Here is a 16519-nt window from a genome sequence, read left to right on the forward strand (position 1 = left end):
TTAAAGGACAAAAAAAGAGAGACTGACAAACATACATTTTATACTCACCAAGCACAGGTGGGATACATGTACTGTATGTGGCTGCATCAATGGGAGACATGTACTGTATGTGGCTGCACAGGTGGGAGACATGTACTGTACGTGGCTGAAAGAGAAAAACAACCATGCATCAGTGGGGAGGAGGGCACTGTTATTGGCAAAAAAAAAGGCATAAATTTACAATCAAACTTACAGCATTAATGGGAGGGCTCTGTGATTTCTCTTACACAGTCCACCCTCTATCTTACAACTTCCAGCAGCCTGACTGACAATAATCACTCACTGTCAGAGCTGCTGCTGTTGCTCCTCTTCACAGTCCTGTCCTTGGCAGCCATAACCCTGCAGGATCCCTCCAGCCTTGGTCATCACATGCTGTCTGTCCTCTCCTCCTCACACAAGGTATGCCGGACAGTGGAGTACAGGAGGGGAAGGAGCTGCCAGCAGCAGCGTGCAGGAGGAGAGAGGAAAACCAGCCCCCGGTCAGGGCATCCAGTGACTAAGTGGGCCCCCCTTAGGAGCATGGGGCCCGCACTTCCCGGGTGCTGATACTGCTTGGGGGCCCACTACAGGCATTTGCCATGCTGAGCTGACACTTCAGAGTCTGAGCCTGGGCCCCTGTGCAGCTGAACAGGCTGCACAAGTGATAAGTCCGCCTCTGATACTCACCATCCCTCTGGAGGCCATCGCTGTTTGAATTTCCCGCCAGCCGTGTTCCGTCAGCTCTGGTCGGCGTTTTCAGTTCTCCCTCATTTCCAGGTTCCAGTGTAATGAATGGGAGAGAAAAGGCTATTGGTGTCCATACACACCTGCAGCCTTTACATTGGCTGGATCGTATCACATAGCTTTCAGCTTGCTCAGCCAATGTTGGGGAGAGAGGGGGGAATGGGACCAGATATCTAAATAACACACATTACAAAGATATATAACTTTTGTAATGCATGTTAATTAAGGAAAAAAAGGTTAAATGCCGAAGCTGTCGTTTAAAATGATGGCAGGTCCTACAGAAATCGACAGGTTCAGCCAGCTCGTCCCTAAATTTCCTTTTTCTTTTCCCTTTACTTTTTTTTATCAAATTTCTTTTCTTTATTTTATTTTTTTTAAGATGTCAAGCAAAGAAAGGGAAGAATCGAGGAGAGAAGTTGCTGTGCTGGCAAACATGAAGCATCCCAATATTGTCCAGTACAAAGAGTCCTTTGAGGGTAAGAAACATATTGTACTGCAAGAGCACAAATGGTTTGTAGAATTATAGGCTTGGTCCAAAATATTGTGTGATTTTAATATGAGCATTTTTTGTGCAACTGGTGCCGTAGAAAATGTCACATGGTCTTACAAAACACAATGCAACTCAAGGTATAAGAGACAGGTTCCAGCTGAAAGCAGGAATGGTTGTACAGTCCTACACAACATTGCATTGACTCCTATAAAGATTGAAAGCAAACCCTGTGACTTACATTACACATAAGTACCAGCACACTGTACTCTTTCACTGCAGACTGTTACACATCCCCCTTTAGTTGTGACCTCAGGGCAAAGCTGTGGTTACAGACAATGATTCTATTAGTGAAACTGTACAGAATCATCATGACCATTACATTGTGACTCAGCGTGCTATCAGCCCTAAGGTAACATACTACATTTCACTTTATTTAAATTTTTGATACATCAGTACCAAATACAATAGATAAACAGATTCACAACAAGACTGGAGCTTTTTTTGGAAGAAAGCAGCTATGTTTTTCTAATACTGGATGATCCACTGCAAAAGGAGCCTGTTATGTTGAATAACTGGTCTGATCTACCAGAAAATGATACAGTGTAACTTTTATTTTACGTATTTATATACAACAGTCCTGTGCCATATCCAACACTGTGTGAACACTGTCTTATTCTGGGTCGCTAGTCCCAGTATCGCGTATGCTTCAAACAAGTGTCTGTCCTACTTTACTTGTTTGTAACTTTTATTTTATCCATCAAATCTATGCAAACACTGGCACTACTGGCAGTCTTAGGCGCCATTCACACATTCAACAATATTCAGTGGACTGGACGTCGGAGCGCCCGGCATCAGCATTTATTATGATGCTGAGAGCTCCAAAACTGCTTAAAGTGACACGGTCACCCCCTATTTGCATTTTGACTGCTCTCCACAGGTGTGAAGGGTAAATGTTACAGCTTTCATAACTTATTTTATATTATACCTCATGGTGCTTGTTCTGGTAAAAAGTCTTATATCACCTGTGGATCGGTATGCAGGGCTGTGGAGTCGTGGAGTCGGAGTTTGAGCTAGTTTTGGCTGGAGTCTGAGTTGGAGTCGGAAAAAAATGTTCCGACTACAGCTTTTAAAAAATCTTAAATTGTAGAAATATATTCATGAGCAAAACTTGTAAAATTCATATAAAAATTTAAATTATGAGCAACATTCTAATAGGACACTGGCCCTATTACATAAGGGTGGTCAGGGAATCTATCAGTAATAGGACATTGGCCCTATTAGATAACGGTGGTTGGGAAAAGTTGTCGGTCACTATTTAGCAGTTTGTTTCTGAGCTGAAAGAGTCCATTGTGTGGGGGGAGATCTGTGCTGTTCTCTTCCTGGATGCTGGAGGACTGTATGAGCAGCAGTGTAATATGAAGATATCTTGTGTAATATAGAGGAGCAGGAGAAGACATAATTAGTGCAGCAGTAACCTCTGTCCTCAATGTGGTGTTTTCTCTCTGGGATTGTGTTTTTCTTCAGTGTTCTATGGCTGCAGCTGTATGTGTGTGTGGGCTATGGCTGCAGCAGGCTGTGTGTGTGTGGGCTATGGCTGCAGCAGGCTGTGTGTGTGTGTGTGTGTGTGCGCTATGGCTGCAGCAGGCTGTGTGTGCGTGTGTGCGCTATGGCTGCAGCAGGCTGTGTGGGTGTGTGTGCGTGCTATTGCGTGCCCCCACGATGCCCTTCTATATCACTATGTGTGATCCTATATTGTCTGACCTCTATATTACAGGTATCTGGCATTGTTAGCAGTGTTTCTTTAAGTATGGTGAATATTTAGTTAGAAACATCGAAGACTGTCAGCAGGAAAAGATCACCTGCTCCATCTAGTCTAGTTGTGAGTAGTTCAGAACATGGAGGCTGGAGACTGGCTGCATCCACTACACACACAGGAGAAGCTGCTTTATATACAGTATTCCTTTATTCCCTCAGAAGTCGCCCCAGGATCATGTAGGACATTAGGGAGAAGCTGCTGAGCCAGTGTGATAAATAACTCTCCTGGTATATGACTGGCCATTTATGAAGGCGTCGGAGTCAGTCGTTGGAGTTGATCCTGATAAAATTCAGGAGTTGGAGCTGCGACTTACCAACTCCACAGCCCTGGGTATATGTGGGCGGGGCCTCGCGGCCTTTGTGCCACATCGCTCCACCCCTAGTGCAACTTAGCCCCACCCCATCCATGACATCATCACCACATAGGCCCCCACCCCCTCAGTGGCCATTGGTGTGGGACAATCTAGGGCAGTGCTTCCCAACCTTCTCCACCTCGGGACACCGCTTAGAAAATTTTTTAGCTCTGGGCACCCCTACCAAATGTTCTACACAATATAAAAACCGCCATTCAGGGACTCACAGGTGACGTCTTCTTTGATCCGAGATGTTACTCTCCGTTTCCTCTCCATCTGGTCCAGACCTCCGTGACGACTTCTTGCAGCTACGTTTCATCTTTTCAGAACCTGCCAGAAAAACATATTAGGTTCTGCACATTTCTAGCAACTTGCTCCCCTTTCTCCCTCCTATAGGCTCCCAAACTGCCCATTCTGTGCCTTCAATATAGTGATCATGCCTCCTGCTGTACCCCCCATATAGTAATAATACCCATGCTTTGCCCTCAATATAGTAATAATGCCCATGCTGTGCCCCTCAGTATAGTAATGCCTCCTGCTGTATTCCCCATATAGTAATAATGCCCATGCTTTGCCCTCCATATAGTAATAATGCCCATGCTGTGCACCCCCATATAGTAATAATGCCTCCTGCTGTATTCCCCATATAGTAATAATGTCCATGCTGTGCCCCCAATATAGTTATAATGCCCATACTGTGCACCCCCATATAGTAATATTGCCCATGCTGTACCCCCATATAGTAATAATGCCCATGCTGTACCCCCATATAGTAATAAGGCCCATGCTGTACCCCCCATATAGTAATAATGCCCATGCTGTACCCCCCATATAGTAATAATGCCCATGCTGTACCCCCCATATAGTAATAATGCCCATGCTTTGCCCTCTCCGTGCTCTGCCTCTCCCCCATGTTGCCCCCTCAGTATAAATGGCCCCTACATACTGTGCCCCCACCTATACATAAAAAAAACAAACATCCTACTCACCTAATCCAGGCTGTGTGGCTGCTCTTCTTCTCTTCAGGCTCCATCTTGTGTGCTTGTGATGTCACATCAGCACGCCTGCCGCAGAGGTCACGTCCCGGAGTCCCACTTCATGCCAGCAGCCTACGGGAGTGAATGTCGGAGCAGGACGCTGAAAGGTCCTGCTCCTACATTCTGCTCAATTGACTGTTCCGCCTGCTCACTGTGTGTGCAGGCGGAACATCAAACCGATCGGTATATCCCTAGAAACTGCACGGCCGCAGCTAGTAAAGGCCGCAGATAGTAAAGGGACAGTGTCGCATTTCCCACCGGGATCCCGCGGCACCCCTGGCGGGTTCTTCTGGCACCCCGGTCTAGGGGGTGGGGCCTCGAGCTTTAGGCTGGCCCTTTCAATGGCTGCTGAGGGGGCGGGGCCTATGCAGCAATGATGTCACAGATTGGGCGGGGCTAAGTGGTGCTAGGGGCGGAGCGATGTGGCAACAAAGGCCCCCGAGGCCCCGCCCACATATACCAATCCACAGATGATAAAAATGACTTTTTACCAGAACAAGCACCATGAGGTGTGATATAAAACAAGTAATGAAAGCTGTAACATTTACCCTTTACACCTATGGAGAGCAGTCAAAATGCAAAAAGGGGGTGACAGTGTCACTTATCTGCGCTACTGTACTGACATGCTTTGCTTTTAAATCCCTGCCTATTCTGGCTCCTTTAGACTCCCTGGCCCCAAATAAACAATACAAATCCTTAATAAAAATTATATATCAGTTCTCTCATGTTCTGTAATTTGATGTTAATCAATTGTAGAGTAATTCCCTGGTGACAGGTTCCCTTTAAGCTATGCAGAGCAGCGCCCTTCTCTAACCACATGCATTTTACTATCCTCAGGGATGACTCTATCTATGCTCCGGGTTCATGCCTCTGTGTTTATATTTTGCATCTGCAATCTGTCAAAATCACTAAAAATCTGCATGTTACGTTGTCATGTGGGTGTGCCCCATATTTAACCTCTATAAAGTATACAGTCTTGGTTCACTGGACCCTAGGTTTGGGTCTCTAGCTTACTCTATTCCAGCTTTACTACTGAATACCATGTCTTATCACCTCCCTTTCTGGTGTCTCAGTATGTTCTATTCTGCTTCCCATCTGTTTTCTGTCCTTATTTGCTTCTCCTGCATCTCTAATGCATGACTGTGGGAACATCCATTCTCGTCTAGAAGCGGCATTACTGCATGTACTGTGATCTCTGCATTTATGACCAAAGTTTTTGTTTTTGAAAACTAACAGAACAGCTGTCCTTGTAGCTTGTAGCAGCTTGTCGCAGTGCAGCTTTTATGTTTGAAAAACTGTTTAGGAAATTGAAATCTGAGCTCTGATAGGTCCCTGTGTTTATACAATTATAATTAATGGGTACCAATTTTTTTCAATCTGAGGAATTCTGTATTTTATGTAAAGGAGCAATAATGTTCTTTCCCTTGTAGAAAGTGGGTGCCTTTACATTGTGATGGACTACTGTGAAGGAGGGGATATGTTTAAACGAATAAATGCACAGAAAGGAGTTTTATTCTCAGAAGACCAGGTAAGTGACTTGTGTGCTATATTATAATTTTTTTTTTATTAAATGGGTACTTCGGCGCTGATGGGAAAAAAAAAAAAAAAATCAATCATAAACATAGTTTTCCCACTTACCATCCCTCCTGAGTCTGTCTCCGTTTAAATATTCCGGTGTTTGCAGGTCCCTGAAGCTCCAGTTGGTGACTTCATTTTTTCTTCGCTTCCTGCTTTAGGCTTTCCCATGATGCACTTTGTCTCCTGTGATGTCTAACTGACTCTGTAAAACTGTTAGATGGTTTACAGCTTGCTCAGCCAATCAGAGCTGAGCAACCTGAGTCATCTGACAAAGGGAGGCTGGCCTAACAAGGCTTAGACCCGTTTCCCTCTTGATGATGTCATTGTCAAAAAATGGCTTCCACAGAGCAGCCTGGGGTCAACAGTCATTAGGTAAGAATGAGTTTACTTCACTTCCTGGTGGGGGATTGTGGGGGGAAGATAGCTGATTGAAGCATATAACAAAGTTATATAACTTTATAATGTGTTTCAATTACTGAGAAAAAGCTTTCCACTGGACTACCCATTTGAAGGGGTATTCCACTAAAGAACTAAAAAATTAAATTCTCCCACACCTAACTGGTCTTAATAACCAAGGCCCCCTTGAGTATTTTGAGCCATATCCCATCTTTCTAGCTGACACCATTCCTGATCTACAAGTTTTTCTAAAAGCGGGTCTATATCCAAGATGGTGCCGGCCGAAAAACTACTTTTCCCAGCATGCTTTGCACCTCAGAGCCAGGTATCTGCCTCATTTTGTAGTATCATTCTATCACTATCTCAATCTGCTTCTATTTTACACTTTAAGCAAAATACTGTATGTATCAATATATCTGTTTCTTCACACGCCACTTATGGTATGGCAGTGTGGAGTGTTGTCAGTGTGGTGAGTTTTTGAGATTCTGAGGGAATGGGGGGGGGCCTTGGGTCAGATCTCTCAAGTGTGTCTTGCCAGTTTAACATGATTTATTCAGGTATATTCTCTGACACTGTTTCTACCTCACAACACACTTACTGGACTCCACACAAGATCCTTTTATGCCCCTCCTCTCACAGCACAGCTCTCACTGTTAACTCCCTCACTGCTGGGCAGCTAGCAATTTTGTGTGCTGGCACTACTGGCCTTCTCTGACTGTCAGAAAGAGGTAATTAATTAACCTTTAACAGTGACAGACAAGCTTACCCTGGGCCACATATCCATCTACTTAGATAGATAGACTAGAAAGAGAGACAGATGAAATAACGGTGTTTCATTTTCCCTTATACTGCTCTGGAGGCTCACTGTTCTGTTGTTTCTCCGCCCCTTGACCAGGTACTTACTGATTGATGGGATGTAAGTGGTGGACAGGGTTAGAGATGAGGTGTTACAGCTTGCCTGGTAACAGAAGAGACCAAGTTCATGTGACTTTGGTCTCAGAAGGGAGGGGACACAGAGGATTGGAGACCATGTGGACCAGGAAGTGAGGATTTTCTGCAGCATCAGGGTATAAGTGAGGATGTGTTGCAGACAAACAGTCCAATTCATGTTATAGAAGCTTATTACAAACGGGCTTAGATTGTGGGTGGGAATCGAACCGGGTTAAATTTTATTAAGTGGAGTACCCCTTTAAGTATTATAAAGCATTTGCAGTCTCATGCAAACTTTAGTGTCATTTTTAGAAAAATATATAAAAAACACCTGTTTTTATACATTGAATTTAAGAAGGTATTATCAGTTTCAAAAACTCTGCTTAAAAAAAAAAAAAAAAAATTTCCAAAGTCTTCATGAACTGAGGCTTTACGTGGCACTTGCTGGTCACTAATGTAATGATTTCTATATACATTGGTTCTGATTTTTTTTTTTTTTCCCTTAGATCCTAGACTGGTTTGTTCAACTATGTTTGGCTCTAAAGCATGTTCATGACCGAAAAATTCTTCATAGGGATATCAAGTCTCAGGTAAGAAGGGATTTGTAAACTCTATTAAAATGATAGGTCTCAATGATTTCTTTTTTTCCCGCCACTAATGATAATTTCTCAATATTGTAGAATATCTTTTTGACCAAAAGTGGGACGATCCAGCTGGGCGATTTTGGAATAGCAAGAGTATTGAACAGGTAATATTCAGTTTTTCAGTACTTAAAGCGACACTGTCACCCCCTTTTTGCATTCTGACCTTTCTTCATAGATGTAAAGGGTAAATTTAGCAATTTTCATACCTTTCTTTTATTCATGCTGCTTGTTCAAGTAAAAAGTGATCTTTTATCATCTGCAGATTGTGCTAAGTGGGCAGGGCTTCCTGACAACTGTGCCACAGTAGGCCCCACCCCTCTGTGATGGTTTTTGCAATAGGCCCCGCCCCCTCACCGACCATTGTAACAGGCTGGCCTAAAAATCTAGGCCCCACCCCCTCTAGGTCGGCCCCAACCGATCACTTTTTACTGAAACAAGCACCATGATGTATGATCTAAAATAAGGTATGAAAACTGGTAAATTTACCCTTTACACCAGTGTATAGGAGTCGGAACGCAAAAAGTGGATGACAGTGTCACTTTAAGAGCTTGAAGTGAACTTTTTCCTTTTTTAATTAAGTATAATATCTTAAGTATCTTTAATTAAGTATCTCTTCTCATAAAGCACGGTAGAACTGGCTCGAACATGTATAGGAACACCTTATTACCTGTCTCCTGAAATATGTGAGAATCGGCCCTACAACAATAAGAGGTAAGTAATACATTAAGCTGTCAATTTCTAACTTAGCTTGACTATTGATTTCCAAATAATTCTATTGTACTGGTTACAACTTGCCCGACAGAGCAGAACATTGTTTAGTCCACTGGCCACCGCTATGGTAAATGTCCAGGAGGCGAGCTACTCTAAATAGGTGTCCAGAGCTCCCTGTGCTGAGTTTTCTCTGCCCCTCCTCTTGGTTATGATTGACTGCTCTAGCATCCAGTCAGGAGATTACTGGAGATGTTATGGTAATCACAGCTAAGAGGAGGAGTCAGGGAAGTAGTCAGTGCAGAGTTCAGAGTGCCTAAGAAGAAGTAAGGAGGGGAGCCCATCTCCTCTGACAGAGAAGGGAATGGTTTTGTTCTTTGCCCCACTTACATATTACATGGCGCAACTCATAGTGTAAGCAAGCGCTAATCTGCACTCGCTTACATTAGGCAGCTTGATAATCAGACAGCCCTTAATCACCTTCCGCGATCAGTTGGTAAATGAGCATTTGTGTTCTTGTGTAATTCTGTTGGTGAATGTGCATTAACTTGTGTAAGAGACTCATTAAACAATACATACAATAGGTCTGCCAGTCTTAATTGACTTCTCTAATGACATTACAGCTCGGTATTCATTTATTTTCCTTTTTCAGTGACATTTGGGCACTGGGGTGTGTCCTGTATGAAATGTGCACTCTCAAACATGCGGTAAGTAACAATAAAGAACCAGTAGAGAGGGGTCATGGTTACTGTGTTCAAGAATTTTTGGTTTTCCATATTGTAGAACTTTTTATTCTGTAGTTCCTTTCTGGTAGTAGAGATTTACTTCACATCTGCTGGTATCAATAGCAGGTATACTGGTAACATTACAGGGTTGGTCCAGTAAAGAAGAATTAAGTATTCTTTAAACTTATTAAGAATAGTCTGCATTGCATTTCCCGGAGCATCTTTTATTCTCATGTGTAATATATATCCCTGCTTTATGATGTATTGTTAATTTCCTTTCAGTTTGAAGCCGGTAACATGAAAAACTTGGTTCTGAAGATCATTCGAGGATCTTACCCTCCAGTGTCCGTGCATTATTCATATGATCTCCGCAACCTGCTTTCTATGCTTTTTAAGAGGAATCCCAGGGATCGTCCATCTGTCAACTCCATATTGGAGAAGCCTTTTATATTTAAACGCATTGAAAAGTTTTTATCTCCTCAGGTAAATATATAGGGTTGCTGTACCCAAAGATATTTGTAGATGCGGACCGCAAGTAATTCAAAATGTAATCAATGCATCCAAAAAGAAACATTCCTTGGTACTATTTACCTGATATACAGTATAATAATTAAATGGGTCAAAATGTAGCAAATTAGGGGAACAAAGTGTTTTAACAAGAGTAAAAGAATGTACCACACTCACCATGAATATTCAAAATCCTTCATTCCTTTTACACAGTCTTTGATGCAGACAAATGCTAGGACATAGAAGATTGTCGGCAGAAAAAGACCACTTGGTCCATCTAGTCTGCCCTTTTAGTATCTATATATGTTTATCCTAGGCCTGTTTAACTTCTATTATTGTAGACTTACCAACCACATCTGCTGGAAGTTTATTCCAAAGATCTAATACTCTTTCAGTAAAGTCATATTATCTCACATTGCTTTTGAGTTTCCCCCCAACTTACCTCTCACTGTGTCCTCTTATTCTTGAGTTCAGTGTTTTCTTTTTTGTTCAGGGCGACGGCTGTTTTGTACAAACACACAAAAAAAATTAACGCTCTAGCCCCTTTTCTTAGTACTCTGCACTGCTAATCTAAGGCTAGTCTATAGGATGTGCTTTACACAGTCACATACTGCCACAGTTTGCAATAATCATAACATGTAGAACTGATATGACGTCTTTTTCTATGCATAGTTTCTTTTGTATTCATATACACCATTACCGTTCTTATTTTATTAGCTTATTGCTGAAGAGTTTGGTATGGGAGTTTTGAATCCACCTAAACCTGTAAGCCATCCTGCAACTGGTAAGCAAAACGTTTTAAATACAGAATAATCTTTAATTGCTTCTGTGCACATTTATTACAATGTTTTAATCATTATTTAGGGTATATTCACACGGACGGGCTCGCAGCAAGATTCTCGCTGCGAGCCCGGCAGGTCCTGGCAGTTCCCATACACTACATACTTGCTGCGGTCTAAACGACCGCAGCGAGTATGTAATTATACCGCCCTTAACCCCTTCTGCTCTCTCGCTGTAAGCATACATTACCTGTCCTTGCTGCACGGGTCCGGCATCCTGCTCTCCCGTCCGGCCAATCAGTGGCTGCGGCTGGGCAACACACTAATTGGCCGGACGGGAGAGCAGGACGCCGGACCCGTGCAGCGAGGACAGGTAATGTATGCTTACAGCGGGGGAGCCGGGCGGGAGCAGAAGGGGTTAAGGGCGGCAGAATTACATACTCGCTGCGGTAGACCGCAGCAAGTATGTAGTGTATGGGAACTGCCAGGACCTGCCGGGCTCGCAGCGAGAATCTCGCTGCGAGCCCGTTCGTGTGAATATACCCTTAGGTTGACTTAGATTTATTTCTTACCATAATATAAATTGTTTTCAAACAAGCCAAAAGACCAGCACAAGTCACGCCATCAGCCTCCCCTCCTGCTCACAAGATCACCAAACCGGCTGCTAAGTACGGAGTGCCTTTAACTGTCAAGAAGTCTGTTGATGCTGCTAAGAAGTATTATGAGAGAAAGCCGCAGATAAAACACAGACAGGTGAGACTGTAACAACAAATATTAATGGATATTTAGTGTCTCCAATAAAAAGAAATTTCTTCCATGGGGTAGATCCATGTTCTTTAAGATCTATAAACCTAGAAAAATGTGCCTTGCCCTCTCTGCTCTGATCTGTAATGTAAAAGGAAGCTGGCAGGAGGATTCTGGCCCCCGCACCAGTTTGTAGTGTGACCTTTTTCTTGATAAGGTTGCATCAGCTAGATAAAGGCATCATAGTTAACCTATAACTAACAGTTTGGTGCCAGCTTGGGGACCTAAATCCTTTTTACTTTAAAGGGAACCAGTCTCGCCGAAATTGCCCCCATTGATAAGGAAACGCGCTGGTACATCACCCAGCACGCTTCCCAAACATACACCTGTACCCTCCATCCCCTCCTTTATTACCCCACAATCTTACATTTGTGAAGTCCCGCGCCGTATGTTAATCAGCCCCAAGTAGTCATGGTGGGCTGAACTAGTCATGGTCCTGGGCGTAGTTATCCGGGTAGTTATACGGCGCGGGACTTCACAAATGTAAGATTGTGGGGTAATAAAGGAGGGGATGGAGGGTACAGGTGTATGTTTGGGAAGCGTGTTGGGTGATGTACCAGCACGTTTCCTTATCAATGGGGGCAATTTCGGCGTGATTGGTTCCCTTTGAGGCCATGTTCGTTGTAATGCAATTCCATTCACTTCCATGGATAACTCCTTTAATGGAAAGCTGCTGGCAAGTCTTTATTTTAAAGAGGTTATCCCAAGATGTCATTGAATCACTGGATTATCTATAGAGAATTAGCCAGATTCCTAAAATAGTGGCTCCATACTTTTACAAATAGCAGAGGTTTCTGAATCGGAAACCCAGATTATTACATCCAAAAGGGTGGTCTGAAATAGACTCCTCCTCCTTTTGAGAGGCTTTCTAGCAGTAGCACTGTGCTTCTTATCATACAAAAGCAAATATTCAATGTAATCAATGACATGGTTTTAATAGCACGATGAATGCTTAGTTGTAATTCTTGCTACAGTTATGATTATCCAAAACACAAAGTCCTTTCAATTGTAGGTATAACAATGAATGCCATAAGGTTACTGTGCTCAGTATGTCACAGGAACGTTATGTTATAGCACAGGTAGATAGTGCTGTGGTTTGCATAGCAATAATTTTTCAATTAATCTTTGTACAAGAGCTCCACTTTCTGCGTTGCGGCACACATTATGGGTGTCTGCTGGCTTTACTTTTCCAGTCTTCTAATTTGCAGTTTCACTCTTTGTCCAGGCCCCAGCAGTGCAAGTGAAGAAAATGAATCCAGTAGAAGAAAGGAGGAAAATGTTTGAGGTATAGAGCTGCCCCTCCTGCTTTCTTGAAAAACTATCACAAAGCAACTCCTTCAGAGCTGGAGGGATCAGCGGTGCAGCTTATGGTGCAGGCTGCCCCAATGCTCATGCTCTAGTGGATGACCCAACTCAAAGCCTCCAAACCTTTCCTCCTTGTTTCTTCCCACATTTGCCCTCCTAACCATGTTCTCCTTGCTAGGGTTGATGACACTAACCTTCTTCTACTAGGGATACAAGCTGTCAGAGTACATGAGTTAATTGCATTTTTCCTTTTTTCAGGATGGGGCAAAGAAGAAAAGACTAGATATTAGACAGCTTGAAAAAGAGAAGAGACAGAGAGAACAGGTATGAACTCCACATGCAGAGCAATGTGTTACCTACAGCCTTTGTTAAAGGAGAATCCCGGTGAAATTTTTTATTAAAGTATTGTGTTGGCCCTAAAAGTTCTACAAATCACCATTATACACTTATTATGGTAAATGCTCATAAAGTGCTTTTTCCCTGCACTTACTACCACATCATGGCTTCACTTCCTGGATAAAATGGTGATGTTATGACCCGACTCCCAGAGCTGTGCGGGCTGTGGCTGCTGGAGAGGATGATGGCAGGGGGACACTAAGGGACACAGGGCACTGGAGGGACACTGAGCTTCCCTCTGCCATCATCCTCTCCAGCAGCCACAGCCCGCACAGCTCTGGGAGTCAGGTCGTGACATCACCATTTTATCCAGGAAGTGAAGCCTTGATGCAGTAGTAAGTGCAGGGAAAAGACACTTTTTTTTTTTTAATTCTCAAATTTATTAAGGATTTTAAATTTTTGTAAAAACAACAGCAGTTGTTTGTGGTACATATACCAAGTGCATTACACAACCCACATCTGGGGGTAACCTTTAAAGGGTATGAAGAATAAAAGAGGACCACCACTCGGACCATAACCGAGGAGTAGTTTCTGAAAGAGATAAAGAAGCAGGGGAAAGAGAAGGGGGGAACAAGCACGGGGCAGCAGGAGAGGGGAGGAGGGGGGGGGGGGGAGGGAGAGGGAGGGAAAGGGGGGGGAACCCAGGGTCCACGACTCACTGAGCCAGAAGAGTCCTGTACTCAGCCTTCTCGATGAATTGGTCCCAGTAGAACCATGTCCGAAAGAACACAGAGTTCCTTCCGTGTAACTGTGCAGTGAGGTCCTCCATATGTTTAATGTCCTCTATCTTGCGAAACCACATGGCGATACTGGGAGGTTCAGGGCGGCACCATAGGGCCGGGATACACTCTTCGCGCTGCATTGACCAGATGTCGGACGACAGAGCGTCGGTAGGATTTCAGGGAGATGTTGGAAATATGTAGGAGAAAGAGCGACGGAAAGAAGGGGAGCGGGCGGTCAGTAAAGGTAGAGGAGATTCGCCACACTTCTTTCCAGAAGGGTACCAGTTTGGGACAACTCCAGAAAGTTTGTGCGAGGGTGCCCTCCTCACCGCAATTTCTCCAACATAATAGCGAGACCTCCGGAAAAATCTGATGAAGCTGGGTGGGAACTCGGTACCAGCGTGAAAGTAATTTATAACCAGCTTCCTGCAGACGAGACGAAATGGAAGAAGAATGGGTGCAAGTGAAAATTCTGTCTACTTGACCCGCAGAGAAAGAAATGCCCAAATCTCCCTCCCAGGCAGAGAGAAATGGGGGAGGTGTGTCTTCTAGACAGAGTTTCAAATGGAGTGCGGGAACGGGCAAAACCAGAGGGGTTCGGGATAGAGTGGAGAAAGTGATGGAGTTGTAGCGCCCTCCAGAACCCTATAGGGGCCAGGTCTGTGAGATCCTTTGAGGTCAGCGAGGGACAGCCACGTGGATCCTTGGAAAAAAGCGGCAGCTCAGAAGGAACCAGCCCGAGACCATGCCCGGAAGATAGGGTCCTCCCTGCCAACGGGGAAAGCAGGATTATCCAGTATCAGGAACAGGGGGGAGGGGTGGGGGGGCCGGAAAGCCGGCGGAAAGATGTTTTTGACATAGTTTCAAGGTGGGAGCAATAGTGGGGTGAGGGCCGGTAAAGCGAGAGGTGGCCGGTATCCATGGGGCTGCCAGCAATGAGATTGGGGAGAGTGACATCTCCAAGCCCACCCATAATTTAGTGGGGGCGTGGCGGTGCCAGTCTAACACCCGAGAGAGATGGGCAGCAACATAGTAATGGTATGGGTTGGGGAGACCGATACCGCCTCTCGTCTTAGGGCGGTACAGGATTGATTTGGCTAAACGGGGTTGTTTGTGCGCCCAGATGAATTTCGTGAGGAGAGAGGAAAGCTGGCGGAAGTAAGACAAGGGCACCGTCACAGGGAGGGCTTGAAAAAGATAAAGCAGACGCGGCAGAATGTTCATTTTAAAAATTGAACAGCGCCCAAACCAGGTGAAGGTGCCCTTGTGCCACCGGAGCCAATCTGCTTCGATCAGCTTAAACATCGGGGGAAAATTTAACTTTAAAGAGGTCTGAGACTGCTGGCGTTAACTGAACTCCTAGGTATGTTAAAGAAGACCGTGCCCAGCGGAAGGGGAATGATGGTTCCAGCGAGGGGACAACAGAAGAGGGGAGCGAGAGATTGAGTGCCTCGGACTTTTGTAAGTTAATTTTGTAGTTAGAGAGCGTTTGATAGCGTGAAAGTTCAGAAAGAAGATTAGGAAGGGAGGTGAGAGGTCGGGTGAGGAAGAACAAGAAGTCGTCCGTGTAAGCTGCGACTGTGTGATCCACCGACCCCACTCTTATCCCGGAGATGTTCGCATTGTTTCACACGTGCCTAAGAAAGGGATCGAGCGTGAGAATGAAGATAAGAGGAGAAAGGGGGCAACCTTGCCGTGTTCTATTCGCTATGGGGAATGGGAGGGAGAGAAGGCAGTTGACCGAGACCTGGGCCGCAGGGTGAGAGTATAAGGAGCCAATCCACTCCAACATATTAGGTCCAAGACCGAGATGTCTGAGTGTGGTAAAGAGGAATGGCCAACTGACTCGATCAAAGGCCTTCTCAGCGTCCGTAGTAAGGAGCATGGCGGGGAGGTCAGAGGAACGGGAATGGTGAATGAGGTTAATTGCCCTCGTAGTGTTATCCCGGGCCTCCCGGGTGGGCATGAAGCCCACTTGGTCAAGGTGAATAATGGGTTGGAGTAAAGAGGCGAGGCGGGTAGCTAATATTTTTGCGAAAAATTTAAGATATAGGTTCAGGAGGGAGATAGGGCAATAATTTTGACACAGAGGGGTCTTTACCCTCTTTGGGGATAACAGAGATATGGGCACGTAGGGAGACCGGGGAAAGAGTGGAGCCGGTGGAGACAGAATTGTAGGCCGACAGGAAGTGGTCCCGGAGTAAGGGACCGAAGGCCTTGTAGTAGGGTAAAGTGGGGCCGTGGGGGAGAGCCCATAAAGGTTCACATAGTAAGAGCGAAAGGCGTCCGCGATTTGAGGGGAGAGAGACAGACGCGCGCCATAGGCCGAAGAGACTTGTGGGATAAAAGAACGAGCTCTCTACAGCCTTAAGGCGCGAGCTAGGGTCCTGCTAGGTTTGTTGCCGAATTCAAAATAATGACGGCGACAGCGTGCAAGAGACGTCTTAGCATTAGCAAAGACAAGGTCTTTCAGTCTACCCCGCAGGACCGCCAGCTCCGCGCCCGTGGATACAGCCAGGGTTCTTCTGTGGTGTTTGTTCCACGATTTTGCAAGAGGAGAGATATGAT

The 16519-nt window shown here is 44.8% G+C and overlaps 1 protein-coding gene across 3 annotated transcripts in view; it reads left to right on the forward strand.

Moving 5' to 3' along the window:
• NEK1 (NIMA related kinase 1) overlaps positions 1-16519 on the forward strand; it is a 130336-nt gene that overhangs the window by 19640 nt on the left and 94177 nt on the right. For 2 of the 3 annotated variants that reach the window (XR_011363948.1, XM_069977821.1), the window contains exons 2-12: positions 1142-1238; positions 5888-5985; positions 7868-7951; positions 8042-8109; positions 8630-8716; positions 9366-9420; positions 9721-9921; positions 10663-10729; positions 11323-11477; positions 12754-12813; positions 13092-13157. Coding sequence is in view for 2 of the 3 variants with exons in the window: in XM_069977821.1 (XP_069833922.1) it covers positions 1142-1238; positions 5888-5985; positions 7868-7951; positions 8042-8109; positions 8630-8716; positions 9366-9420; positions 9721-9921; positions 10663-10729; positions 11323-11477; positions 12754-12813; positions 13092-13157 (1038 nt within the window). In the remaining variant the exon portion in view is untranslated. The remainder of the gene's footprint in view (positions 1-1141; positions 1239-5887; positions 5986-7867; positions 7952-8041; positions 8110-8629; positions 8717-9365; positions 9421-9720; positions 9922-10662; positions 10730-11322; positions 11478-12753; positions 12814-13091; positions 13158-16519) is intronic. The other variant, XM_069977822.1, reaches the window with a different exon arrangement.

This window comes from Dendropsophus ebraccatus, chromosome 7, assembly GCF_027789765.1.
Source record: "Dendropsophus ebraccatus isolate aDenEbr1 chromosome 7, aDenEbr1.pat, whole genome shotgun sequence".
In the NCBI taxonomy this organism is placed as follows: domain Eukaryota; kingdom Metazoa; phylum Chordata; class Amphibia; order Anura; family Hylidae; genus Dendropsophus; species Dendropsophus ebraccatus.